The following is a 27806-nucleotide window of genomic DNA, read 5'->3' on the forward strand; positions in this document are numbered from 1 at the left end:
GCGCATTGTACAGAAAACAGACTGGAGTTGAAGGGCATGGATAACGATGTTTGAGAAGGAAATGAACAGCGTATCAGCTCGTGCCCAATGTTACCAATCTGAATATTGAGCAAGCACGAAAGCAAACCAAAGAAAAAATTGGAAAAGGAATTTAAGTTCAAAGAGAAGAAATAAAAACTTTGACGTTAGCAGATGACACTGTAATTCAGTCATGGGCATCAAATGAATTGAAACAGCAGTTGAATGGAAAAGATAATTTCTAGAGACGAGTTTACATGATGAACAAGAGCAATGAAATGTAGTGGAATTCAGTCAGGGTATGCTGAGGGAATGAGCTTAGGAAATGAGACATCAAAAGTAGTAGATGACTTACGCTATTCGGAAAGCGAAATAACTGGTGCTGGTCGAAGTAGAGAAGATATAAAATGCAGACTTGATATAGCGTTTCCGGAAAAGAGGTGTTTGTTAACATCGCATTTAAGAGTTAGAAAGTCTGTTCTGGGGAATTTGCCTGAAGCGTAGCGTTGTACGGAAGTTAAACGTGCACGATATGCAGTTCAGACAAAAATAGCTTTTGAAATGAGTTGCTACCGAAGAATACTGAAGATTAGATGGGTAGATCGAGAATCTAATGAGGAGGTACTGAATCGAACAGGGGAAAAAGAGATGTATGGCTTAACTTGATTAAAAGGAGGAATCGACTGACAGGACACATTTTGAGGCGCGAAGGAGTGGTCAATCTGCAATCTGGTAATGAGAAAAGAGTGTGTGTGTGGGCGGGGGCAATAAAAATCGTAGAGCGAAAACAAGGGATGACGTGGCTTACAAAACAAGGTCAAAAGGATGTAGGTTGCAGTAGTTAATCGGAGATGAAGAGGCTTGCACAGGATAGAGTAGTGTGGTGAGTACGTGCGTCATAACCTCAACAACACACAGGTAAATGTTAATCAAACCTTAGACGAGATATTTGTCTTGTGTCAAACAAACTATAGAAAATACTGTCTAATACCTCCTACGACATAACGTAAAAACGCTATATTTAATTGAGTCACTGATGGAGGGTACTACACGCTACGCTTCAAATCGCTGTGCTGATAAAAGACATGACACTAAACTATTAACGACTGTGTTTTCACTTGCTGATTGGTCAATCTTTTGTTTAGAGAATCGTTTTGTTGACATACTTTCAATGCATCTAGAATCGCACTTCTTGAAATCAGCTGAATTTCAGTGAGGGTGTATTATGGTTGTGTGTACATGTTTGTCAGGATTTCCTTGACATACTTTACTCACCCCGGATATCGTCTATACGCAAAACAGTATTGAAATTAAAGAACACTATAACAGGAGAATGAAAGTTCATTCATGTGGTACTATTATTTCTGTATGTTCAGTTTCTATTTTACATTAATGTGCTTTATTAATACTCCTGGCGTGTATGCATAAAGAAGTAGTACAAATTTGTTTTTTTACGTTACTTCGTGTTATGTACTTCCCTTTTGAGTTGCTGTAACACATGAGCTTGTGAATGTTTCAGGCACTGTCTCTCCTGACATAAAACGTATATTCCAGAAAACCGATAATATTCCAGCAAACCGATAATCGTGTTAAAACTTCTCGTTCACACAGACTACGCGAAAATGTGCATTGTTGGGACATAAAGTTTCCGGGGTAACGCAATGCAGTGACCCACTAAACCCGCGTTTCTAGTACAGCACTGCACGCCATGGGTACTTGCAGCCAAGAAGTGAGTTCCACGAAATGCTATCGAGCTACAATCCATATCGTTACGTCCGAGAATTTGACGAGGTAATCACTTATTTGTGTAAATTTTTAATATATTATCTATCGAACTAGATCTGATGTCTTTCGCTTAAACAACAGAGTTTTGTCTCGTGCCAATCCACACGATGTTTCCATAGGAACTTAATTTAACTCCAGCATATACCGAATGACTTGAAAGTAACACAAAGATACAAATTTGAAAAATCTATTGATTATTGTGAAGTTCCTTTGTCATAGGAACATTCGCAGACAGTCAGAAGGTTTTACTGTGATAGTTGCGATTACATGTTATGTGTGACGGCCATCACTGACGAGAACACAATTCAGACGACGGTAGACACACTGTATAGCATTGTATTGGTCCTTGTACGTGTTGAATTTTGCAAAACTGCGTATTGAGGATAATTTTAAGTGAATGTTACACAGATTTGTATTAAATATTCGTCTTCCTACATTGTCTACGGGCATGAATTTCCCTTTTGTTTAGCACACTCGTGGTCGATGCCAGACACAACTTCAATGAATGTTTTGCGTCTCCAGCATTTTTGTCCGCGGTTACAAAGAGCCTGTTCTATCTGCAATCTTTTGTCCACTAACTTTCAATGACGAACAATACACAGATTACATTGTAGATGGCTCTTGCTTGTTTTGTTTCTAGGTCCTTTTTCTGTCATAATTTGTTTCGATTTCATTTTACACTAAATTTCATTAGAAGTTTTCTTGCAGCGGGATAAAGTATTTGCTCTATTAGTTAGTTTGAAATGAAGCGGAACTCCAAGTTAGGCCACTGGAAAAATCTGGAGAGAAAACACGAAAAAACATCCGTACCATGGTAATTGCCAAGAATGATTGTCAATCGAAGTTGGAGGGCTCCAAACGATACATGTCGAAGTTGCGATAGTAAAACGATTATGGAAGTCTCGTGGCGCGCGTTATGATAATTTCTTGTGATCGTCATTTGTATCAGTTTTGCGTTATTTTTTCAGTTTGAGTACATTACGTTCCAGCCATAATTGTTTGTGACAGTTTCTCTTCATAGCGAGTGTAATGTGTGCTGCTTCTCAAGTTTCTTCTGCGGATTGCCTCAGAAGGAAAACTCTAATTCCATGCATATACAGTGTAGACAAATGTTTGACTTTTTGCCGGAAATATGGACTTCTGCCGGACGACGACAGGAGGGACTGTGTTGACTGTGGTGCTGCGAAGTCTGTGAAACCGCGTAAGAGGAGTGCGGACAATGAGATTCCGTTGCAATTTCATTGCGGACATTGTGGAAAGCGAACCAGCATCAGGAAAAATACGTGGTTCGAGTCCTCTAAATTGTCGATTCAGACAAGCGTAATTCTTGTGTCATGCTCGATTCGAAATTATACTTTGCAAGCCACAGCATCAGCAACTGAGCTACCGGCGAATACCGTCTGTGATTACTTCGGGTTTTGCCGAGAACTGTGCTACGTCATAGTGACAAATGACAGTGTGCCAACTGGTGGACCGAATAAAATAGTGGAAGTAGACGAGTCTCACATTGCTAGCTGAAAGAATCAGAGAGGACGACCTTCTAAAAGTGAAGAAGATCATATTTGGGTTTTTAGTGGGATAGAAAGGGAGTCACGCAAATGTTTCATTGTCAGGGTATTGTCGCGAGACAAGGTCACTTTAATGGGTCTTATAAAGTATTTCATACTGCCTGGAAGAAAAGTCATCACAGACGGGTTTCAGTCATACCAGAGTCTCAAAGCTGAAAACTTCGAGCACGAATTTGTGAACCACTCTGTCGAGTTTGTCTCTTCAGATGACGTCAGTGTCCATACCCAGAACATAGAACGCCTGTGGAAGTCTGTCAAGTCAACCATAAAAAGAGAAGGACGGCCATGACAGAGGGACGAACTGTATTTGTTCCAGTGCCTATACTTTCACAACTTGCGTTTGCAGGGGAAAGTCGACTCATGCGACACTCTGCCGATATTCCTACGTGATATTGGCAGAGTTTACCCTGGGTATGGGAAAAAAGGATTTGTCCCTGCAGCTTATACATCACGTGGACTATCACAACACGATACCACCGACGACGACTAAGGTAAGTCGTCCCCTTTCCGTTTGCGAGTGCTTCTCTAACGCTTTTCTTTAGTCGTTCTGTAGTGACACCTTTAAACATACTCGTAACACGCGCCACGAGACTTCCATACTCGAGTTACTATCGCAACTTCGATATGTATCGTTTGGAGCCCTCCAACTTCGATAGGCAATCATTCTTGGAAATTACCCGTACCACAATAATACTCCGTCTGTGAAAGAGTCGATTGCCATGAAAGATTCTAGATATTGCTTTTATTCGTTTATTTTATTTTTTTTTTTTTCTTGGCATGTTGTCTCAGAAAGCAACCTAAACTCATCTTTTGAGACTATCATTTTTTTTACTTTAATTGTATTGTTTGTTGAATATAAGCGACAGTGGTCCAAAACGGATGGCAAAGAAATGTAATTGTGTGAAGAGTAGCAGCGCAACATTGGAATTACTCGCAGAGACAAGTCACCGAACTGTTAACGCTGAGGGACTAGTTTTAGCTATGCGAGCTTTGCATTGATTGAATCACATTGTGAGAGGAACTGAATTATTCGAGACTACCGATCTCGTAACACAAGTAGATTCTTACTCTTTGTACCAAAGAGATCTGAAATTTACGCCCTCGGTGACCAGCTGGCTGGATACAGCGGCAGTCCGTATCACTTATCTCTTATCGTATTTGATGGTGAGAAAGAATGCCATTCTACAATACACTTCTCGAAGCTGCATATCAGATCTAAGTGGCCGACATATGTTATCTGATAAGTTCAAGGACGCGTCAGTTACAATTTCTGACGCAGCGCCTCAACCACTGCTATCTCCCTCTGAACAAATAAACTTCACCGTGGGATTTTGCAGACGTGACCCGAGGAGGAATTTCACGGCCCCGTTGACAATGTTCCACAGCAACGTCATTAAATAGCGGTTTTTGCTCTCACACCTTATCAACGTATCCGCTTCGAATCCCACCAACGAAAAAAAAATTATTTGAATTTCGATGGTACGGGAAAGTGAATTAGTGGCGTAATGTCCCTAACCAACTGGGTAAACTCCAGCGTTCTGAGTTCAATCCCCATCTTCGACAGTGTTTTAGTGGGTCAAGAAGGCACTTTTGACGATATCAGTCCATCGGAAGCAGAACTAATTATATGGATTTCATCCTCTAGCGTCTTCTATTTACGTGATTAGTATCAGATACTTAACTGTGTACCCTCCCCACAGTCACAGACCGCGAACAGTTATACTTCGCAGGAAACGGAGTCCGTTGTAAACGATTTGAGAAAACTTTTCCATCAATTGGCTGAATTTCCCATCAGTGTCTCCCAGCCAACAACCCCATCATAGCTTCATCAACTGAGCAGCGTGACCCATTCTTATTGTGATGTACACATTTTAGTAAGACACTACGCAAAACTCAAAAAGTTTGCAATGAAAATTAGGGGTCGCTATGATTTTGTGTTTCGTGCGTATTACACCAAATGTTGCTGCTTATGAAATTTAGCTAACATGTTGAATTTTTGTTTAGAGTTGGGAGGGGGTCTCTATCTGCCTCCGATCTCGAGAAAATGGATCCCATGTAACGCGCTCACTTCCGATCTCACGCCCGCGAGAATGAAATACTCGCAACATCTCTCATATCTCCTAAGCCGCTCGAGACATCGAAACGAAAGTTTGGCGAATGATAGCACACAAGGAGGAGAGTGTTTTGCCAATTCTTAAACACACAGAACTTTCTTATCTATGGCGATATATCAGTACTTACACTTCCCTTTTTGGGCCGGCCGCGGTGGCCGTGCGGTTCTGGCGCTGCAGTCCGGAACCGTGAGGCTGCTACGGTCGCAAGTTCGAATCCTGCCTCGGGCATGGGTGTGTGTGATGTCCTTAGGTTAGTTAGGTTTAAGTAGTTCTAAGTTCTAGGGGACTTATGACCTAAGATGTTGAGTCCCATAGTGCTCAGAGCCATTTGAACCATTTTTGAACTTCCCTTTTTATTTATTTCACTCCAATGACTGCCGACGGCTAGCGAAACGAGAGCTTCCTAGTATGAAAATAAACATGAAATTTCTTCTTTTATGTTACTGCAAACCGACACTATGAGGTTTTTTTTTCGTAAGCTTCGGAGCTCTGTGATTGCCAATTACTTGTTTAATGAGGCACTCCGTTTCGGAATTCTGTCTGAATAGCTGCTATGAGATGAGTTTGACAAATTATACTGTGACAAACGAAGTACAATTAAACCAGTCACCAAGAGAAATGTGGCCGTTACTCACAAACGGTGATGCTTCTTCGAATGAGAAAAGGTTAACAACTCACACAAAAATAGATTGCCAATTCTGTTGGAATTTTGGTGGAATCCCCGTAACCCACAGTATTTTTAACACTGAGCGACTGCAATGGCAACTTACCAAAGGATTTTATTCCTTCTCTTGATCTGAGCAGTATTAAAATAATGACAAGCGTTCCTTCAGCGAAATGGTAGGCACATGCCAGATACTGGTTACTCACCTACGGCTTGACAAACTGACAATGTGTGATCGCGAATAAAATAGTTATTTAGAAGAAAAATACGACTGATCTCTCGCACAACACGATGGTCAGTTGCTGGCCGCTGTGGCCGTGCGGTTCTAAGCGCTTCAGTTTGGAACCGCGTGGCCGCTACGGTCGCAGGTTCGAATCCTGCCTCGGGCATGGATGTGTGTGATGTCCTTGGGTTAGTTAGGTTTAAGTAGTTCTAAGTTATAGGGGACTGATGACCTCAGAAGTTAAGTCGCATAGTGCTCAGAGCCATTTGAACCATTTTGATGGGCAGTGTATTGTCAGGTGCGGAGGATAATGCGCGCGACAGGAGTACACAGGCTAGCCGTGTGTGCCTTGTCTGTTGGAGTTCGAAAAACATTGTCATGAAAGTAGATCTGCCTTCGTCATCTGTACATTTCAACAAATTAAATATATCTAATCATAACACTCTTTTTAGGATATTCCTACTTTCGTAATAATACCTATCATTTTCTTCATTTGTGTAGCCTGTTGTATAAATAGTTTATTAATGCTGATAATGTGCATGCAACAATTGAAATGCTTTTTCTCATCACGGCGAACCAATTAAACCATTGTTATTTGTGACTGCTTTTCAACTGTTTCTAGCTTGCAGTGGAAATATGTTGTTCACATGCATGTAGTACAATGTGTCGTGCTACATTATTACATCCATATCAGAGTAATCACAGTGAAACTTCTATACTTCAGATCTTGGACGCTTTTTACCAGGAGCGGAAAGGGGCCACACCTGTGGAGATTATCCCTTTCTAAATTTTTGTAACGGATCGTACAGATACGCCAGCATACTAGGCAGCGAGACGGTAACCTTATTTTACTTTCCTGCCTTGATTCTTAATCACACGATTTTATAATATTCCTTGTTTCCTTATTCACTACCCACTGTCCCTTCTTGCGATCTGAAATCATCGCGGAGGCATATGATACAATTCCAGCGGCCAATGGCTCATCAGTTACTGGATTCTGCATTTTTATTGACAGCAGGAGAGGGCACTCCGCCTCATATTTCCCACGGTGCTAGCGAGGCACGCGCGAGAAACTGTGCCACAACCACAACGCCGCGCGACCTGGCGCAGGCGCGTGTCGCGTCCCAGTCGCGTCGGGTCGCAATTTGCGCGGTCCCATTTGAACCTGTGATGTTACAAAAACACGCGCTGCGCTGCGTCGCCGCCACACGCGCTATACGCGTCTCAATTTGCGCCTAGCCTGAGGCTGTTTTTAGCACAACAGCTCCAGCCCGCATTCGTAAGGAACAATATTTAGACTACCCTAGTGCCATTGTGATCTCGGTATTTCCGTAAATCACTTCAGATGAATTCCGGGATGGTTCCTTAAAAGCTCACAGGTGCTTGCTTTTTCTGTTCTCGTTCAAGTGAGCTAACGCTATGTCTCAGTGTTGAGCAGACGATTAACTGATTTCTTTCCTCTTGTCTCATCCGGTAGCCTCTAAAAATAAAGAAAAAAGTATCATGCTATTGTAAATGCCTATCAAAAATTTTAGATTAGCACTGGTCATTACCGTGTATAAAAGTATGTGAAGGACTATAGGATAGTAAACGATCGCTTCGTCCCAGATTGCACGAATACGACCAACGGCAACTGTGAGTATTTTCATATAGATAATTTAAGTTCATTCACTGTGAAATAAATTTCTTGCCGAAGGTTTTCAGTTAAGCATTTCGGATTTAGAACTTAAGAATTTAACTGGGTATGAGTAAAGAGCAGTAGTGTTCATTCATGCTGTGAGCTCAATGCCTGAGAATTTCCTCTTATAACTCTGAATAAAGGTTAGGCAGGTACGGCACACCGAGAACATCTCACTATCTTAACGCATCGCATCTTAAAAATCGTAGACGCGGGTGAACAAACATAATCTGTCTTGCTAGATTTTAGAAAGCCATCGACATTAGTTCGTACTGTCTTCTTAGCCCGAAGATGCATTTGTTTGGAGAATCGTTCCAAACACTTGAATAATAAACACCAAGAAAAACTAGCAAAAAGTGTCAATTTTAGGTTGCTGATTGTTATAAGGATTATCAAATAGTATGCTGTACTTACAAAGGTGAGCGCATAAGAATCAATGTCTTGCGACCTATTCAAGATTTTTACTTCTAATATTTGGAATTCTCAAGTCACATTGAAAGAAGCGGTCGGTTTAGAGACTTATTAGTACAGTTTAGCGTTTGGTAGAGTGCAGTAGTATTATGGAACTTACAAAGACATCATGGAGATAATACGAAGAAGGCAAATGTTGTTGTAACGAAATGATACTAAGTACGTTTTGGATACCAGTATTCGACGTTAACTATAAAGTGATTGTGTAACCTCACTAGTGTCATTCGCATAAGGGCTATATGGACATATAACAAAAATAACAGTCTGTGGCACGCGGTTAAAGTAAAAAGGAGGGTCATTCCGTAAAGGAGAGAGAGAGTTGAGAGTCTTTGATCGAACTCATAGAACTTTTTTCGAAATTTTCTTCCCAGGTAATTGAAATACTTTCGCTTCCTTCATTTTAAGAGGAAATAAGTATAAAATAAAGCAGCTCAGTTTACATTTTGCTTCAGCTGCGTTACATCTTGCACATGTTATAGGCAATGTAAGCAATTGCTGTATGGAGAAATATTATTCGATAAAAGTATCTAGTAATTTCCAATTTGATCATGAGATGGTATCAGCCTGGAGGAAACGTATTCACTCTAAGTAGACTTTAGTCGCAGCGGCTGACGCGAGTAGCTGTTTTGACAGAAGTCGGAAGACAGTGTGTGACTTCAGACCGATGTTCACTTACTTCTGGTGGCTATCAACTTTAGCTTTCAATACGGTCAGCTGGTACATTGACTTCATTGCAGCCATATGGCTTGTGTGCTAATATCGCTTTGTGATCACAATCCAGGTCCAAATATTTGCTCTGCGAGACTCAAGGACGAGGTACATAAAGGAACTTAACGTATTAATGATTCGGTGGAAATGAATGAACATGCGGGAGCACGTTGCCAGAGTCTCCCAGTAGTGCACAGAATGGTGGACTTCACATGGCGCGAGGCAATGCCACGAGAAATATGGGTCCTCACCGAACTCGTCATATCACACAAGTCGTCTTGCATACATACATACATACATACATACATACATTAATACTTGTTCCATAGATCATGAATACGACATTTCGTAATGATGTGGAACGTGTCACTGTAACATAACTTTTCTTTTACACAGAATAATTTTTTTTACAGTTACTACTTATTATCTAAAAATTCATCCATTGAATAGAAGCAGTTGTCATTCAGAAATTTTTCTATTTTTTTCTAAATGTTGGTTGGCTATCTGTCAGACTTTTAAAGCTATTTGGAAAATGACCAAAGATTTTTATGACAGCATAATTCACCCCTCTCTGTGCCAAAGTCAGATTTAACCCGGAATAGTAAAGATAACCCTTTCTTCTAGTGTTGTAGCTATTCACTTCGCTGTTATTTTTGAACTGGGATGGGTTATTAACAACACATTTCATAAGGGAATATATATATTGCGAAAGCACTGTGAATATCCCAAGTTCCTTAAATAAATGTCTGCAAGGTGATCTTGGGCGCGCTCCAGCTATTATTCTGATTACACGCTTTTGTGCAATGAATACTTTTTCTCTTAATGATGTATTACCTCAAAAGATGATGTCATGTGAAAGCACTGAATGAAAACACAGGCGTAGTAGACTAATTTACTGACATTTTTATCACCAAAATTTTCAATAGCCCTAATAGCTTAAGTAGCTGAACCTAACCGTTTCAGCAGATCATAGATGTGTTTTTCCAATTCAATTTCTCATCATTGCACACCCCCAGAAATTTTGAATATTCTGCCTTAGCAACAGACTTCTGTTCACAGTCTATATTTATTAATAGTGTTATTCCATTTACTGTAGAGAACTGTATACACTGTGTTTTCTCAATATTTAGTGAGTGTCCAATTTCAGACAACCACTTAACAATTTTCTGAAAGACATTATTTACTGTTTCCTCAGCGGTTTCTTGTTTGTTGGGTGTGATTACTATACCTGTATCATCAGCAAAAAGAACTAGTTTTGCATCTTCATGAATATAGAGTGGCAAGTCATTATATATATTAAGAACAATAAGAAACACAAGACTGAACCCTGTGCGACACCATTCTTCATGCCTCCCCAGTTAGAGGACTCTGCTGCTTATTATAGACTATGTGTGCTGTTAATTTCAACGTTCTGCATTCTTTCAGTAAAATATGACACATATCGCGGACGCTTGGCTTCCTACATTGCTCAGGGGAAATCGATATGTCAGTGAAAAGGTACCCACTAAAGGCCTTAACCTTATTGTGTGTTATCGAGAGCTGCCATGTATTTAAACGCGCAGTCAAGAGTTATTAAATTCGTTCTGAAATAGTAAGTCGCCCCCCGCCGGAGACGCCTGCTGGCACTCGGCAGGTCTGCAGTGTCTCCTGCTGTGACGTATACCACAGGGCCCATGTGTCTCATGTGCTCTGGCGTGAGGTCAGTGTGACTATAGTGTCAAGCGGGGCTGGTCCCACAACACGAGGCTGTTGAAGGAATAGTGTGTGTCAATCAGCAAGCAGATATGGTGCACTGTGGTGGCATTTTTCACCACAACATGGCCTGGCAACAAAATTTGGGGGAAGAATCATTGGGCAACTGGGTGAAGGGCGAAGTGCGATCGGTGTAGCCCAGAGTATTGCGTACTGCTCTGTTCAGGTTTTGAATATTGACAAATTACATTTTGTAGGGAGTTTCTGGTGGTTAACACTGCACTTAACTACCAATTACAATGTGAGCATAGTGATTTTCAACTATTTTTAACGTTTCGATACTTCTATAGAAAATTTATGTTTTTTAAACGTGATCAGGAGGTTTTCACATTAAGCGAAAGTAAAATTTGTTTGTGCCCTTAGATCTGAGGATGGTTGTTAATCAATCGAAACCGATTACTATCTAGTTATTATTACATTATATTGCGATCAAAACCATTGAAATTTCTAAAAAATAATACACAACGCTATGTGTCCCTCACTTGCCGATGGGAGGTTTTACAAATTAAGGTGAGTGAGTGTACCTTTCTGTTGGAGCCAACTTCAGTTCTTTCAACAAATTCATGTGTGAAAACGTTTGTTTCTTCGTCAGTTTTTTTAAACGAGATTCTGCAGAACTATCCACATTTTTAGAGAGCTCTAGAACTATAACAAATCTATCAGGAACGCTGAAAAAAGGCACACTGCCGATAATAAAATAATAACAAAAAGAAGGAGAACGAAAGTTGATAAGCGTGTTTCTACATCTGAAACATGATGTGTCTTCAAATTTCGCGCCAGTCGCGTAAGAGAGGCGCCAGTAGCGCCACCATGAGGATGCAAATCAGGTTTGCGTTTAATACACGCTCTAACGGTCGTGAGCATTAGTTACCCTTGAGACTGGACGTGGTAAATAAATGTCAAATGGAGAGGGCCTCCAGTCGAATAGACCGATCGCCTGGTGCAAGTCTTTTAGTTGACGCCACTTCGGCGACTTGAATATCGATGAGGGTGATATGATGATGCAGACAACACGACACCCAGTTCCCGAGCGGAGAACATCTCCAACCCAGCCGGGAACCGAACCCCGGCTCTTCGCATGGTATTCCGACGCGCTCACCACTTTTTTAAAAATCTCATTTTGTTCGTTGCATTTGTTCGGGGCGGACGTTCCATGACACCGGTTCAAGTTTATCGTTGATCCGGTCACTCAGTTTTTTTATTACAGAGGGCAGCTGACCCTCTGACCAAACACACTGAGCTACCATGCCGGCTTTCTCTATGTCGTTCCAATTTTAGTATATGTACTGCCGAAGCAAGTACCACCTCTCAGCTATGGAGACGCACACTGGCCGTAGTGAGTTGTTGTTAGTCAAGAATGCCTTTAAGGCGACAAAGACGCCATTCACAACACTTCACTGAGTTTGTACGAGGACGTGTAATGGGGCTACGAGAAGCTGGATGTTGGCAAATGGCTCTGAGCACTATGGGACTTAACATCTGAGGTCATCAGTCCCCTAGAACTTAGAACTACTTAAACCTAACTAACCTAAGGACATCACACACATCCATGCTCGCGGCAGGATTCGAACCTGCGACCGTAGCAGTCGCGCGGTTCCGGACTGCGCGCCTATAACAGCTAGACCACCGCGGCCGGCAAGGATGTTGGCAGGAATGTAGCCACTGTAGATGAATGCTGGCAGCGGTGATCACGGGAATGTACTTTTGCAAGAAGACCCTGATACGGATAGCCATATGGCACTACCGAGAGGGAAGACGATCGTATTTTGCGTATAGCAGCTGCAGCAGCAGTTTGTGCAGCAGTTTGACGACAGTGACACAACGAACTGTTATGGATGGGTTACATCAGGGATAGTTTGGAGTCAGACGCTCTGTACAGTGGATTCCATTGACCCCAAACCACCACCATTTGGGACTAAAGTAGTGTCTAGTGAGTGCTCATCAATGGGCAGGGAGGAGGTGTGCCGGCTGGAGTGACCGAGCGGTTCTAGGCGCTACAGTCTGGAACCGCGCGGCGCTACGGCTGCAGGTTCGAATCCTGCCCCGGGCATGGATATGTGTGTTGTCCTTAGGTTAGGTAGGTTTAAGTAGTTCTATGTTCTAGGGGACTGATGACCTCAGAAGTTAAGTGTTGTGTTTTCTAATGAAAGATGGTTCTGCCACGGTGCCAGTGGTGGCCGTGTGTTGGTTAGGAGGCCAGTTGAGGCCCTGCAACGAATCTTTCTGTGTTCAAATGGCTCTAAGCACTATGGACTTAACATCTGAGGTCATCAGTCCCCTAGACTTAGAACTACTTAAACCTAACTAACCTAAGGAGATCACACACATCCATTCCCGCGGCTGGATTCGAACCTGTGACCGTAGCAGCAGCGCGGTTCCGGACTGAAGCGCCTAGAACCGCTCAGCCACAGCGGCCGGCTCTTTCTGTATGCTATACACACTGGACCCACACCTGAAGTTATGTTATGGGGTGTGATTTCGTATGACAACAGAGGCACCTTCATGGATATGACACGCACCTTCTCTATAAATCTGAACGTCAATCTGGTGATTCGACCTGTTATACTGACATTCATGAACAGCATTCCAGGGGATGTCTTCCAACAGGATAACGCTTGCCCTCAACCGCTGTTGTAATTCAGCATACTCTACAGAGAGGCGGCATGTTACCTTGGCCTGCTCGATCATTAGATCTGTTCAAATGGTTCAAATGACTCTGAGCATTGTGGGACTTAACATCTGAGGTCATTAGTCCCCTGGAACGTTGTTGTTGTTGTGGTCTTCAGTCCTGAGACTGGTTTGATGCAGCTCTCCATGCTACGCTATCCTGTGCAAGCCTCTTCATCTCCCAGTACTTACTGCAACCTACATCCTTCTGAATCTGCTTAGTGTATTCATCTCTTGGTCTCCCTCTATGATTTTTACCCTCCACGCTGACCTCCAATGGTAAATTTGTGATCCCTTGATGCCTCAGAACATGTCCTACTAACCGGTCCCTTCTTTTTGTCAAGTTGTGCCACATACTCCTCTTCTCCCCAATTCTATTCAGTACTTCATCATTAGTTATGTGATCTACCCATCTAATCTTCAGCATTCTTCTGTAGCACCACATTTCGACAGCTTCTATTCTCTTCTTTTCCAAACTATTTACCGTCCATGTTTCACTTCCATACATGGCTACACTCCATACAAATACTTTCAGAAACGACTTCCTGACACTTAAATCTATACTCGATGTTAACAAATTTCTCTTCTTCAGAAACGCTTTCCTTGCCATTGCCAGTCTACATTTTATATCCTCTCTACTTCGACCATCATCAGTTATTTTGCTCCCCAAATAGCAAAACTCGTTTACTACTTTAAGTGTCTCATTTCCTAATCTAATTCCCTCAGCATCACCCGATTTAATTCGACTACATTCCATTATCCTCGTTTTGCTTTTGTTGATGTTCATCTTATATCCTCCTTTGAAGACACTGTCCATTCCGTTCAGCTGCTCTTCCAGGTCCTTTGCTGTCTCTGACAGAATTACAACGTCATCGGCGAACCTCAAAGTTTTTATTTCTTCTCCATGGATTTTAATACCTACTCCGAACTTTTCTTTCGTTGCCTTTACTGCTTGCTCAATATACAGATTGAATAACATCGGGGAGAGGCTGCAACCCTATCTCACTCCCTTCTCAACCACTGCTGCCCTTTCATGCCCCTCGACTCTTATAACTGCCATGTGGTTTCTGTACAAATTGTAAATAGCCTTTCGCTACCTGTATTTTACCCCTGACACCTTCAGAATTTGAAAGAGAGTATTACAGTAAACATTGTCAAAAGCTTTCTCTAGAACTACTTAAACCTAACTAACCTGAGGACATCACACACATCCATGCTCGAGGCAGGATTCGAACCTGCGACCCTAGCGGTCGCGCGGTTCCAGACTGAAACTAGATCTGCCTCCAATCGATCAGACATGGGACATCATCGGACGAAAACTCTAGCGTCATCGGCGACCAGTATTAGCCATCCCTGTATTGACCGACCAAGTGCAACAGGCATGAAACTCCATCCCAAAAACTGGCATCCGGCGCCTGTACAGCACAATGAACGCACGTTTGTTTGCTTACATTCAACATTCTGTCGGTTACTCCGGGTATTCATGTACCAGCACTTGACGTTTGCAATGGCTTATCTCTCGCATACATTAACCTGTGATCTTGCAATGCTAATCACTGCGTTACCTGGACAAACGTATTCTCGAAATTTTATTACACTGCATTAATTATTTTTGGATGCTGCGATTCTTTTCCGTCAGTGTATATGTCTCGAGAGTCGGGTCAGAACTTCACACGCTGACCGCTGTTTGCAGGCTGTCCGCCAGCGAGCAGATTGAGCAGTCGACATGACGACGCCGAGGGAGCGCATTGGCATCCAGCTGGCGCCGCTGACCCAGCAGCAGCAGCAGCTGGCGCGCGAGGAGCTGCGGGAGACGCCGGAGAACGTAGCAGAGGCCGTGGTGGCGCTGAGGGAGCTGCTCAGGGGTACGTACTGATGCCCTGTCGTCCGCCACCGCAACTCTCGTATGTGTACTCTGCAGCGTCCATGACTGCTTCCCACAGAACGCGTCGTCTGTGAAACGGAAAGTCGTTTTGCTTTTGGGAAGCGTACGCTTGTTGGAGACCCACAGGGCTCTGTTTTAGGTCCATTACATCTACATCTAGATTTATACTCCGCAAGCCACACAACGGTGTGTGGCGGAGGGCACTTTACGTGCCACTGTCATTACCTCCCTTTCCTCTTCCAACCGCGTATGGTTCGCGGGAAGAACGACTGCCGGAAAGCCTCCGTGCGCGCTCGAATCTCTCTAATTTTGCATTCGTGATCTCCTCGGAAGGTCTAAGTAGGGGGAAGCAATATATTCGATACCTCATCCAGGAACGCACCCTCTCGAAACCTGGACAGCAAGCTACAACGCGATGCTGAGCGCCTCTCTTGCAGAGTCTGCCACTTGAGTCTGCTAAACATCTCCGTAACGCTATCATGCTTACCAAATAACCCTGTGACGAAACGCCCCGCTCTTCTTTGGATCTTCTTTATCTCCTATGTCAACCCGACCTGGTACGGATCCCACACTGATGAGCAATACTCAAGTACAGGTCGAATGAGTGTTTTGTAAGCCACCGACTTTGTTGATGGACTACATTTTCTAAGGACTCTCCCAATGCATCTCAACCTGGTACCCGCCTTACCAACAATTAATTTTATATGATCATTCCACTTCAACTCGTTCCGCACGCATACTCCGTAACTGCTACCAGTGTTTCTTCCGCTATCATATAATCATACAATAAAGGATCCTTCTTTCTGTGTATTCGGAATACATTACATTTGTCTATGTTAAGGGTCAGCTGCCACTCCCTGCACCAAGTACCTACCCGCTGCATATCTTTCTGCATTTCTCTGCAATTTTCTAATGATGCAACTTCTGTGTATACTACAGCATCATCCGCGAAAAGCCGCATGGAACTTCCGACACTATCTACTAGGTCATTTATATATATTGTGAAAAGCAATGGTCCCATAACACTCCCCTGTGGCACGCCAGAGGTTACTTTAACGTCTGTAGACTTCTCTCCATTGACAACAACATGCTGTGTTCTGTTTGCTAAAAGCTCTTCAATCCAGCCACGCAGCTGGTCTGATATTCCGTAGGCTCTTACTTTGTTTATCAGGCAACAGTGCGGAACTGTATCGAACGCCTTCCGGAAGTCAAGGAAAATGGCATCTACCTGGGAGCCTGTATCTAATATTTTCTGGGTCTCATGAACAAATAAAGCGAGTTGGGTGTCACACGATCGCTGTTTCCGGAATCCATGTTGATTTCTACAGAGTAGATTCTGGGTGTCCAGAAATGACATGATTCGCGAGCAAAAAACATGTTCTAAAATTTTACAACAGATCGATGTCAGAGATATAGGTCTATAGTTTTGTGCATCTGCTCGACGACCCTTCTTGAAGACTGGGACTACCTGTGTTCTTTTCCAATCATTTGGAACCTTCCGTTTCTCTAGAGATTTGCGGTACACGGCTGTTAGAAGGGGGGCAAGTTCTTTCGCGTACTCTGTGTAGAATCGAACTGGTATCCCGTCAGGTCCATTGGACTTTGCTCTCTTGAGTGATTTCAGTTGCTTTTCTATTCCTTGGACACTTATTTCGATGTCAGCCATTTTTTCGTTTGTGCGAGGATTTAGAGAAGGAACAGCTTTGGAAAAAGGTGTTTAGTATTTCAGCTTTACGCGTGTTATCCTCTGTTTCAATGACAACATCATCCCAGAGTGTCTGGATATGCTGTTTCGAGCCACTTACTGATTTAACGTAAGACCAGAACTTCCTAGGATTTTCTGTCAAGTCGGTACGTAGAATTTTACTTTCGAATTCACTGAACGCTTCACGCATAGCCCTCCTTAAGCTAACTTTGACATCGTTTAGCTTCTGTTTGTCTGAGAGGTTTTGGCTGCGTGTAAACTTGCAGTGAAGCTCTCTTTGCTTTCGCAGTAGTTTCCTAACTTTGTTGTTGAACCACGGTGGGTTTTTCCCGCCCCTCACAGTTTTACTCAGCACTTTGTCATCAAAAGTCTCTGGCCACCCCCAAAAACATACGTTTTTCATGTTAGGTGTATTGTGCTGCTACCTACTGCCAGGTACTCCATATCAGCGACCTCAGTAGTTATTAGACATCTTGAGAGAGCAGAATGAGGTGCTCCGTGGAACTCACGGATTTCGAACGTGGTCGGGTGATTAGATGTCACTTGTGTTATACGTCTGTACGCGAGATTTCCAAATCCTAAACATCTTTAGGTACACTGTTTCCGTTGTGATAGTGAAGTGGAAACGTGAAGGGACACGTACAGCACAAAAGCGTACAGGCCGACCTCGTCTGTTGATTGACAGTGAGCGACGACAGTTGAAGCGAGTCGTAATGTGTAATGGGCAGACATCTATGCAGACCATCACACAGGAATTCAAAACTGCATCAGGATCCCCTGCAATACTATGATAGTTAGGCGGGAGGCGAGAAAACTTGGATTTCATGTTCGAATAGCTGCTCATAAGCCACACATCACGCCGGTAAATGCCACACGACGCCTCGCTTGGTGTAAGGAGCGTAAACGTTGGACGATTGAACAGTGGAAAAACGTTGTGTGGAGTGACGAATCACGGTACACAATGTGGCGATCCGATGGCAGGATGTGGGTATGATGAATGCCCGGTGGACGTCATCTGCTAGCTTGTGTAGTGCCAACAGTAAAATTCGGAGGCAGTGGTGTTATAGTGTGGTCGTGTTTTTTATGGGTGGGGGGGGGGGCGCTTGCATCCCTTGTTGTTTTGCCTGGCACTATCACAGCACAGGCCTACATTGATGTTTTAAGCATCTTCTTGCTTCCCGCTGTAGAAGAGCAATTCGGGGAGGGATATTGCATCTTTCAACATGATCGAGCACCTGTTCATAATGCACGCCCTGTGGCGGAGTGGTTACACGACAGTAACATCCCTGTAATGGACTGGCCTACACGGAGTCCTGACCTGAATCCTATAGAACACCTTTGGGATCTTTTGGAACGCCGAAGTCGTGTCAGGCCTCACCGACCGACATCGATACCTCTCCTCACTGCAGCACTCCGAGAAGAATGGGTTGCCATTCCCCAAGAAACCTTCCAGTACCTGACTGAACGTATGCCCGCGAGAGTGGAAGCTGTCATCAAGGCTAAGGGTGGGCCAACACTATATTGAATTCTAGCGGTACCGAGGGAGGACGCCGCGAACTTGTAAGTCATTTTCAGCTAGGTTTCTGGATACTTTTGTTCACATAGTGCATATTTCTCTTCCCTTTAGTTCAGGAAGGATGGTAAATTTGGATTGATGACGAGGTCATTAGAGATGCAGCATAAGCTCGGATTGGAGAAAAATGGAGCAGGAAAATCGTCAGGGAATAGTTTTGAAGTAATGTAGACTGCTAGCTGTCGCCACTACAGCTGTTTTACGTATATTTTGTTGCGTTCATATCTACCTATCACAGAACACGTTGGCTATGGAGCGGAAAGTCGTCTCACTTCTTGGTACTATATGCTTGTTAGAGATCCACAGGGCTCAGTTTCAGATCCATAATTTGCCTTTCTTTCTCATCATTTCGACGCAGGAAGGAAGGAAGGAAGTAAGTAAAGGATTAATGTCTCATTGAAGATGAATTTGTTAGAAGGAGTATAAGGTCGAAATGCCGTATGATGGCAAAGGAAAACTGGAAGTGCCCTTTAAAAGAAACCATCATGTTATTTGTGCAATGTTGTTTGGGGTAATTTAACTCTGGAGGCACAGATGGAAACTGGAAACAGGCCTCCTCCCGAATATGTCTTCATTGTCTTACCAATGTGCCATCTCGCTCGGTTCATCAGCTTAGTTTTCTTCAAAATACAAAGGTTGTTTGAAAAGTTTTTCACTGTGAGGCTTTATGTGAACAATTTGCGAGTTATTTCTACCTCCGTAACTGATGTTTTTCAACACTGAAAATCGGAGACGTCCAAGCTCACCACAGCATTTTGGATATTTAGGACCACTATAAAATTATAACTCCATCTCTAGCTCGAGATGTGGATCCTTATCATATGTCTTAAAGAATGCGCATCATTATCAGAGTTGAAGATGAAGTATGCCTTTATGGAAGTCCAGCATCCAACGTCCCCGGTTTGAAGGAACTTCGCTGTGAATGTGTTAGCTATAAAGTTCATGCTGACTTTTGGGATACTGCTTCCTACATGAAAGGATAGAAAGCGTCCAGCGGCAGCGATACAGGGAACAACCCGAAGATCAGTATTCGATGAGATATCTTGACCTAGTCCTCCAGTTAGTCTGGAAATGGTTTTTATGGAGCACTCAGCATGACTTAAGAAGTGAATACTAAAAAGTATTTAATTCAGGAAGATAACTGGGCCAGAGGTTACACGATGAACAGACAGGTCGGTTCCCTTTCCCTCTTCTATTTAGGGTAACGTACGTTGTGGCGAAGGGGAGGGCGTCTAGCCAACAGATAAATGACAGTTATTAACTAAGGGGTGATAAAACGCCCATTGCATGCGGACATTGTAAATGCCGATCGAGTACCCAAGAGATAGTAAACGTTAACAGCAGATATTTATGCACGCTAACAAGTTCAGTTTTAGCTCTAAATCAGTCACCTCCATCTTTCATAATCATTTGTTGATTTCACGTGAAAATTTATATTAAAATGTGCTTTTGGCACCGATTTACAACTATAAAAATGTAAGTTGAATGTCGATCTATTATGTCTGGTTGGATGATAATTTAAGTATGACCTACAGTTCGGCATCGCTCAATGTAACAACAAGTTGTTATCCCAGATGAAAATGATTCCTACTTCCCATGTCGAAAAAGTGGCCGTTGAATTCTGAAGAGAATTTAACATCAAATTACTATATCAAAACTAATTAGATCAGAATAGTTCAGGAATGTTTAGGCATGAAATCATCGACGACGTTTCTACCGTGCTTCTGAGTTCTGTATCTTATCTCGGGAAAACATATTCATTCTCTATTTTTGTAGTTGACGACTCGTTATCATGGAAAATAATACACTGACGTATCGAGATTTTGTTTCAAGGCCTATTATTTCTTTGTTTCGAATTTAAAGTCACGCTGTAGAGGTCATAACTAATATGTGTGTCATTGTCTAATCGATAGCTACAAAGTTCACTGACACCGAAAAACGCAAGTCAATCAGATGAAGGAGCTTTTTGTAGAATATCGAAGGACTTTGGAAAAATTTCAGAATTCCTACAGACGCCTGCAGAAAACCATATAAAACGTACCTTTGGGCGAAAGTACCTCCCAAAACGCGCGAAAATTCATTCGGCCTTCTGCAAGAAGCGTATCTCTCTCTCTCTCTCTCTCTCTGTGTGTGTGTGTGTGTGTGTGTGTGTTTGTTTGTTTGTGTATGTATGTGTAACACAATTTCAAGCGACTGGCAAAGCAAAAACAAGAGCTTTTTAGCTACTGTTGACAGTATACTTCTTGCCATCTTATTTTTTTCCTTTTTTCTGTTCTCTGCTTAACCGTTTGTGCCTACACGTATAACATAAGGTATATCAGATACGCCGCTGTTAAATTAACAATCGATTTCCTTTGCGTAAGAAATAACTTCAGTAGCCACCAGGATAGGTATCACAAGGCACAGAAAGCTCGAATGGATACTGGTGGGTGTCATTTGAAGTACCATTTTCCCGACTGTGATCCATGGAACTCAGCTCAAGGCCATCTCGAGGGGTCCCCCAGAGAGGCTAACACAAGGAGATACAGTTATCGCCCGCTGACTTCAGTGACCTCTGTCGCCCACTTATCGCTAGGAGCGACAGGCTCTCCGTTTATTTAATGCAATCGTTTGTACCACAAATGTGTTGAAAATAATCGATTGAGCTGACGAACCGAAACTACGATTCCTGTCCATTGACTAGAGATTCAAATCTTCTTTTCAGAATACACAGACTATAGCCGTCCTTTTAACGTCATTATTGTGTAGCTACCAGTTTCGGCGCTTGAGTGCGCCATCTTCAGGCCTTAGTTGATGCTGAAGGGGTTATCACGATCCATATAGACGATGCATCAGTGGCCAACAACTGGTTTACGCAGACTACCTGTAACTATAATGTTGACAGTTGATGTTTGAAGAGACGATATCACAGCTATAGATAGTCTGCGTAAATCATTTGTTGACCACTGATGCATCGTATATATGGATCATGACAGCTTCTTCAGCGTCACCTAAGGCCTGAATATGGTGCATTGAAGCACCAAAATTGGTAGCTACACAATAAATTACATCATAAGGATGGCTGATGGTGTTTCATTTTCTTACAACAGGTGCCCATGGTCCCCTAGATATCGGTGTGTGAATCATAGTTGGGTATTGTTGTTGTGGTCTTCATTCCAGTGTCTGATTTAACGCAGATATCCAAGCTGGTGTATCATGTGCAAGCCTTTTCAACTCTGCGTAACTATTGCAACATTCATCCATTTGAATCTACTCTCTGTTCTGAAGCTTTGGTCCCCTTCTACAATTTTTGTGCCTTACACCTCCCTCCACTGCCAAATTGACGATTCAGCGATGCCTCAGGATATTTCCTATATACAGATCTCTTCTTTTAGTAAAATTGTACCATGAACTTCTTTTTGCCTCAACCCTATTTATCCCCTCCTCATTAGCTATTCTATCTGTCTATACCTCAGCGTTTGTCGGTAACACCATATTTCAAAAGCTTAAACTGTTTTCCTTCCACATTTCAACACAACGTTTTAATTTTTTTCCATGAACCTTAATTCCCATCCGAATTTCTCTTTGGTTTCCTTGACAGTTTGCTTAAAATACAGACTGAATAATTTCGGTGATAGGCTACAGTCCTGCCTCACCACCTTTCTCAACCACTGTTTCCCTTTCATGTCCTTTGAATCTTACAACTGCAATATGTTTTCTGTGCAAGTTGTAGATGACTTTTCGCTTCCGGTTTTGAACACTGTACCAGTCAGAATTTCGAAGCCTTTCTGTAAATCTTCAAACGCTATAAACGCTGCTTTCTCTTTGTTAACATATCTTCTAAGATAAGTCGTATGATCAGTACTGCCTCGCATCTTTGTCCAGGGAAATGGCTATGGTTAGACGTGTGTTGATATTGAACTTTCTCAGCATAAAAGGAAAAGTCTCGATTGCTATTATAATTGCACCTGTTATGTCGTAAACATTCTCCAAAATAACTCAAACAGTCTTTTGTGAAAGCTCTTCATTATTACTGGTAGCAATGTTATATACGAACGTTTTCTGACAGAATACTTTCGCAGAGCGTCTCCTCCATCGTGATGCAACAAGACGCCACTGGGATTTAAGGCTCTCGTCATTCTGATTTGCCACTGACGTGCGCTGAGTACCTGCTCTCAAGGTGCACGTCCCCCACTGCGTTCCAGATGTTGTAAAGGAATAATGTGCAAGGAAACGAAGGGAAAGGGTTGGAGCTAAAATGTGGACTGTAGTTGTATGCCGTGATAAATACACTACTGGCCATTAAAATTGCTACACCACGAAGATGACGTGCTACAGACGCGAAATTTAACCGACAGGAAGAAGATGCTGTGATATATAAAGATTAGTTTTTCAGAGCAGTCACACAAGGTTGCGCCGGTGGCGATACCTACAACGTGCTGACATGAGGAAAGTTTCCAACCGATTTCTCATACCCAAACAGCAGTTGACTGGCGTTGCCTGGTGAAACGTTGTTGTGATGCCTCGTGTAAGGAGGAGAAATGCGTACCATCACGTTTACGACTTTGATAAAGGTCGGATTGTAGCCTATCGTGATTGCGGTTTATCGTATCGCGACATTGCTGCTCGCGTTGGTCGAGATCCAATGACTGTTAGCAGAATATGGAATCGGTGGGTTCAGGAGGGTAATACCGAACGCCGTGCTGGATCCCAACAGCCTCTTATCACTAGCAGTCGAGATGACAGGCACTTATCCGCATGGCTGTAACGGATCGTGCAGCCACGTCTCGATCCCTGAGTCAACAAATGGGGACGTTTGCAAGACAACAACCATCTGCACGAACAGTTCGACGACGTTTGCAGCAGCATGGACTATCAGCTCGGAGACCATGGCTGCGGTTACCCTTGACGCTGCATCACAGACAGGAACGCCTGCGATGGTATACTCAACGACGAGCCTGTGTGCACGAATGGCAAAACGTCATTTTTTCGGATGAATAGCCGGCCAGTGTGGCCGTGCGGTTCTAGGCGCTTCAGTCTGGAACCGCGTGACCGCTAAGATCGCAGGTTCGAATCCTGCCTCGGGCATGGATGTGTGTGATGTCCTTAGTTTAGTTAGGTTTAATTAGTTCTAAGTTCTAGGCGACTGATGACCGCAGACGTTAAGTCGCATAGTGCTCAGAGCCATTTGAACCATTTTTTTCGGATGAATACAGGTTCAGTTTACAGCATCATGATGGTCGCATCCGTGTTTAGCGACATTGCGGTGAACACACATTGGAAGCGTGTATTCGTCATCGCCATACTGGGGTATCACCCGGCAGGATGGTACGGGGTGCCATCGGTTACACGTCTCGGTCACCTCTTGTTCGCATTGACGGCACTTTGAACAGTGGACGTTACATTTCAGATGTATTACGATCCGTGGCTCTACCCTTCATTCGATCCCTGCGAAACCCTACATTTCAGCAGGATAATGCACGACCGCATGTTGCTGGTCCTGTACGGGCCTTCCTGGATACAGGAAATATTCGACTGCTGCCCTGGCCAGCACATTCTCCAATTGAAAACGTCTGGTCACTAGTGGCCGAGCAACTGGCTTGTCACAAAACGCCAGTCACTACTCTTGATGAACTGTGGTATCGTGTTGAAACTGCATGGGCAGCTGTAGCTGTTCACAACATCCAAGCTCTGTTTGACTCAATGCCCAGGCATATAAACGCCGTTATTACGGCCAGATGTGGTTGTTCTGGGTACTGAGTGCTCAGGATCTATGCACCCAAATTGCTTGAAAATGTAATCACATCTTAGTCCTAGTATAATATATTGTCCAATGTACACCTATTTATCATTTGCATTTCTTCTTGTTACAGCAATTTTAATGGCCAGTAGTGTATTTATAATTACTAATTAGTGATAGGGACAATCAACTACTGTAATAAAACAAGGGTTACAAATCACGTATATTAATTGGTTGCAAATTTAATGGTTGCTCAGAACAAATAAGGCTCAAATACTCGTCACGGGAGAGTAAGTGTAGGTACACACAAAAACCGTGATAATTGTGGAGCTTCCTCAATGGAAAGGATCGGAAACGTTCTCGTAGAACAAACCCGATGGACAAGAAATTGTGTTAGCTCACCACTAATCGCGAAATTAAATTGATTGTAATTATTGCAATGGAAGATTAGTGAGTAAAGTGAAAGAAAATGTCGAAGAGAAAAATCATGGCCGAGACAGTGATAGATTAATTAATTTGAAAGAACGCGTCTATCATCGTATATGAATTTCGTACGCTGTTTTGCTGTGAAACTTGCATCAATTGCGGGAGACGAGGCATGGCGAGGTCGCAGGCGCTGATGGACGCTGGCGTGGCGAACCCCACCTCCTCGCAACTCGGCTCCTCCTCTCCAAGTTGAGACTTCGAATCTGCATCAGCCCCAGGTATCGACTGTCTCTCTCCAGCTCCTAACACCGTTAAGTGCCTCCCTCTACCAGTAACGGAGGAGAAGTCCCTTGACACTTTTCTTTCCTACTCCTTTGTGGTGTGAGCCCGCCAAAACTGCCATTTTTGGCCAATCTCAGATCGTATACTTTATTTCTCCAGTCCGAAAACTCCTGACAGTTTTATTCCGGAAGCTTCGGCGTCGCTTTTCGCAAGACTGCGAGCGCCGATCTGTCACAGCTCCTCATTTCAAAAACTTGCGAGTGCCACCCTGTCTCACATTGTCGCTTCCAAAGATTGTGTGAGCGCCAACCTATCAATAGCCGTCCTACCAAAACTTCCCGTAACTTGGACTTCTCAGTGTTTCTGCTCTAGACACCGGTGTCACGAAACAAAAGACCCGCAAGTGGAGGCGTCCCGTGGCTACTCCACAGCAGGAGACGCCATCCGCGTGGGTGGCCTGGTTCCTTCGGAGAAAACTCCGTATTCATATTCGCCACTGCGGTGAGGGCTCGGACACTTCATTGAACACAGTATTCAAATGATTTCCTCTGTGAGCGGAAATGGCAAGGGCCATGATTTCACTTCCAGCTAATTACCAGAAGAATGGATTTTAGGATTAAAAGACATTACGGATAATACAGCACCTGTGCATATACATCGGAAATTATCGACCAATTAAACCTATCAAATCGATGAATCAAGTATGCTGGCCATCCCGCCCGGTAGGCCATGAGGTCTAACACACGTCTTCCTGGGCGGGAAGGAGCGCCGGTCCCCAGCACAAATCCGGTCTGTGGATGGTTTTTAGGCGGTTTTCCATCTGCCTCGGCAAACGCGGGCTTGTTCCCCTTATTCCGCCTCAGCTACACTATGTCGACGATTGCTGTGCAAACAAGTTCTCCACGTTCGCGTTCACCACCATTACTCTATCACGCTAACATAGAGGTTACACTCGTCTGGTGTGAGACGTTTCCTGGGGAATACACCGGGGGCCGAACCGCACAATAACCCTGGGTTCGGTGTGGGGCGGCGGAGGGGTGAAGTAGACTGCGGTAGTCGTAGTGCGGTTGCGGACCACTGCAGCTGCGGCGGGGACAGAGCCTCTCCTTCGTTTCTAGGTCCCCGGTTAACATAACATAACATAACATAACATGCTGGCAACAGCGTAATGTGTTTCAGTCTGAATCACATTTGGTTTCTCATCTGACTGAGTTATTAATGCCACATTTTAATGATATGGTACGAGTTAATCTGTAGGCTACTTCTATAAGATACATTTGTGTATACGTATGTGCAATAACCAAGCAAATATTAATAAACATCAAAATGAAACACACTTAAATTAATAAAGAAAATAAAAGTATTAATCTCCTATATTACTAAGCTACTAGTTTTTGTTATAAAATTCCTACATGGAACAGAATGACTAATGAAACAAAAGTAATTTTAATTTAGTTTTAATATATATTTTTCTAACTGATAATCTGTTATTGATTAAATAACCAAGTAAATTCGTTGGCTTATCTTTTTATTATCACAGAAGGCTTTCGTTAAAGAGTAATTGTGAGGTGTCCATTGAGCTGTTTAACATATCCCTAACATGTTACTACATCTACATTTACATCTACATGGTTACTCTGCAATTCACACTTAAATGCCTGGCAGACGGTTCATCGAACCATTTTCATACTACTTCTCTACCTTTCCACTCTCGATTGGCTCATGGGAAAAAGAAACACCTAAATCTTTCCGTTCGAGCTCTGATTTCTCTTATTTTACTGATCCAATCCCCGGTCACCTACAGGGATGGGAAGTTCCCCATAAAATCATGCAAGTGTAAAAGGGATACATAAAACTATGAAAGGAAAGTAGCGGTCGCTATAACAAGCTGGTTTACTGCCCTAAAATGTCGAAAGCCTGATTTACCCACTAAACCAAGAATACAGACATTTAATTAGTGGATAAGGATTGCAAACACGATCTTTAGCTTTGGTGTGAATGGGTGGATACATAAGAGTGCCATCTGAAACTACGTCACAGATATGGCCAAAGACTGCAAAAAAGATTAGTGATTCAATAAAAAGTTCCCAGAAAAGAATGGAAGAACACTAGTACTTCCGCCAAAAAAAAGTGATGGGTGCAACTAGCTGACTGTGAAAATTAGGTCTTCGAAGTGAAACCTTGAAGCAAATTAACTAACTTCACACTCCTCTTGTCTCGGTGGCTGCTACGACAATGCATGCTTGCCACTCTTAAACTGTGCGAGTGTAGACGACGGCTGCAGTGATGACTAAAACTCTATGTTTATCGTCGAGGGTTGCCTCAGTGGCGTCCTAAGGCGAAGTGTGATATGCTGTGGCGTAAGGAGAAGTGTGTTCTCCTTGATCTCTCTGAAGCAAGAGTTCTGTGGCCGCAGAAGTTGAATTTTGTTCTGACTGTACTCTATCAGACTTAACTGCTTCTGCTAGCATCTAAATCTCGCCAGCCAACTGCAGCAGACCTTGCGAGTTCTGACCAATGGTAGTTTAATAAACAAGTTTAGCAGTTTCTTGCTCTTGTAGATTTTGT

The 27806-nt window shown here is 43.1% G+C and overlaps 1 protein-coding gene across 1 annotated transcript in view; it reads left to right on the forward strand.

Moving 5' to 3' along the window:
- Positions 1–27806, forward strand: part of LOC126162907 (retinaldehyde-binding protein 1) — a 114043-nt gene that overhangs the window by 8986 nt on the left and 77251 nt on the right. Inside the window, exon 2 of the mRNA XM_049919718.1 lies at positions 15342–15513. Within this exon, the coding sequence (XP_049775675.1) occupies positions 15375–15513 (139 nt within the window). The 5' untranslated portion in view covers positions 15342–15374. The remainder of the gene's footprint in view (positions 1–15341; positions 15514–27806) is intronic.

This window comes from Schistocerca cancellata, chromosome 2 (assembly GCF_023864275.1).
Source record: "Schistocerca cancellata isolate TAMUIC-IGC-003103 chromosome 2, iqSchCanc2.1, whole genome shotgun sequence".
NCBI lineage: Eukaryota > Metazoa > Arthropoda > Insecta > Orthoptera > Acrididae > Schistocerca > Schistocerca cancellata.